At 50.8% G+C, this 1,518-nt stretch overlaps 1 protein-coding gene across 1 annotated transcript in view; it reads left to right on the top strand.

The window, feature by feature from the left end:
• The first annotated feature begins 6 nt into the window (after window positions 1-6).
• Window positions 7-1,518, top strand: part of LOC119341417 (SEC12-like protein 2) — a 4,111-nt gene continuing 2,599 nt past the window's right edge. Inside the window, exons 1-3 of the mRNA XM_037613291.1 lie at window positions 7-373; window positions 484-578; window positions 1,281-1,431. Coding sequence (XP_037469188.1) covers window positions 104-373; window positions 484-578; window positions 1,281-1,431 — 516 coding nt within the window. The 5' untranslated portion in view covers window positions 7-103. The remainder of the gene's footprint in view (window positions 374-483; window positions 579-1,280; window positions 1,432-1,518) is intronic.

Here is a 1,518-nt window from a genome sequence, read left to right as displayed (position 1 = left end):
ACCCGTCGTCGTCACCGCCACCTCTGCACACGCGTAGTCTCTCACCGCATCTCCGGCGACCACCGACCATCTCCGGCCACCGCTACTCCTTCCCTCTCCTGTGATGGCCCCGCGCGCCGGCGGTCAGACCTACGGCTTCCCCATCTACTGCGCCTCCTGGCTCCCACTCGCACACACCATCAAGCCCTCTCCATCCGCCGACGACGTCGTGGATGCGGACGCGTCCCCGGAGCTGTCCTCCCCACCTCCGCCCCCCATGGTGGCCCTTGGCGGAGGCGGAGGCGAGGGCCGGAGCGGCGTGCCCAACGCGCTGGTCGTCGCCGCCCTCGACCCCGCCGCTGCAGGGGCGCCTCCAGCGCTCTCCCCCGAGCCGGTGAGCGACCTGTGCCCCCTCGCTCTCTGATTTCACCAGATCCATACGGATCTCGGGGGAGACTTACCGTGCTGATCTGTCGCTCTTGTTTCGATGATGGTGGGGTGCAGGTGTTTAGGCTGGGGACAGAGGAGCGGGTGCCATACAGGATGGCCGTACACCCCCGCGGCGATGGCCTCCTCTGCGCCTTCCCCGACGGCTGCAGGTACTTGAGTCCTTGGACATGTGACGCTGATGCTCGCTTGTGCATTCGTCTGTCGTGAATTTTGATTAGCTCAAAATGTCCATAATGTGGTGCGATCTTTAGTGTTACCCTGTGGCTGTGGGTTAATTGTTGTTAACCTGTGGTTCACATGGTATGTATGCTTAGAATACTTAGGTGAGTCCGGTGCTTCGTTCGATCAGGGGTGTTGTGGATGTGGGGTTATATGCTGTAAATTCTGATTAATTCGACCAAAATATAATTAACCTATCATATCACAACGTAGAGTTCAAGACTTCTAGTAACATACAATGATGCCTTTTGATAACCCCATAATATGCTTGAACTGTCGCTGTAAGCACTGTGCTGGATTTGTTAGTATAGCTTATTTCCTGATTGTAGCTAAAATTCCGGGGCACCTGTATCTGTTCCATCTTGTGATGTTAAGTTTATTTCAGTTGTTGGGCCCATCTCATTGGCCTTATCAACGAGCATAACTGGGCTTGTTGGGGTGTTACTGTAGATGAACTGGTGGTTAATTAAGTTTTAACTGCAAAACATACAACTTTATACTTCTTCAATCTTATTTTACTCTATAAAAAATATGCAGTTTGTCTTTTTTTTTTTACTGACTGATTTAAGCACAATTTAAGTCACCCCGATGGTTCTGCAATTCTGAATTCTTACCATGTGTCACTTGCATAGGTTGGTGCGGTGGGAATCACCAGAAGGAGAAGATCGACATAGCCTAGTTTTGATATCTGACCAGGAGGCTTTAGTGAAGCTAAAGGATGTTGGTTTACAGTTGGCTGTGGCATTCAGTGGAGAGGGTTCACTACTTGCCACTGGTGGTGAGGTAAACAAAAGTATTGTAGTGTTATGCATTTGCTTATCTTACCTATTATTTCCCTTTTTTGGCGCCAACTATGTTTGTAGTCAAGTC

This window comes from Triticum dicoccoides, chromosome 7B (genome assembly GCF_002162155.2).
Source record: "Triticum dicoccoides isolate Atlit2015 ecotype Zavitan chromosome 7B, WEW_v2.0, whole genome shotgun sequence".
NCBI classification, from domain to species: domain Eukaryota; kingdom Viridiplantae; phylum Streptophyta; class Magnoliopsida; order Poales; family Poaceae; genus Triticum; species Triticum dicoccoides.
The sequence above is the reverse complement of the archived record's forward strand: the minus strand, read 5'-3'. Positions and strand labels throughout refer to the sequence as shown.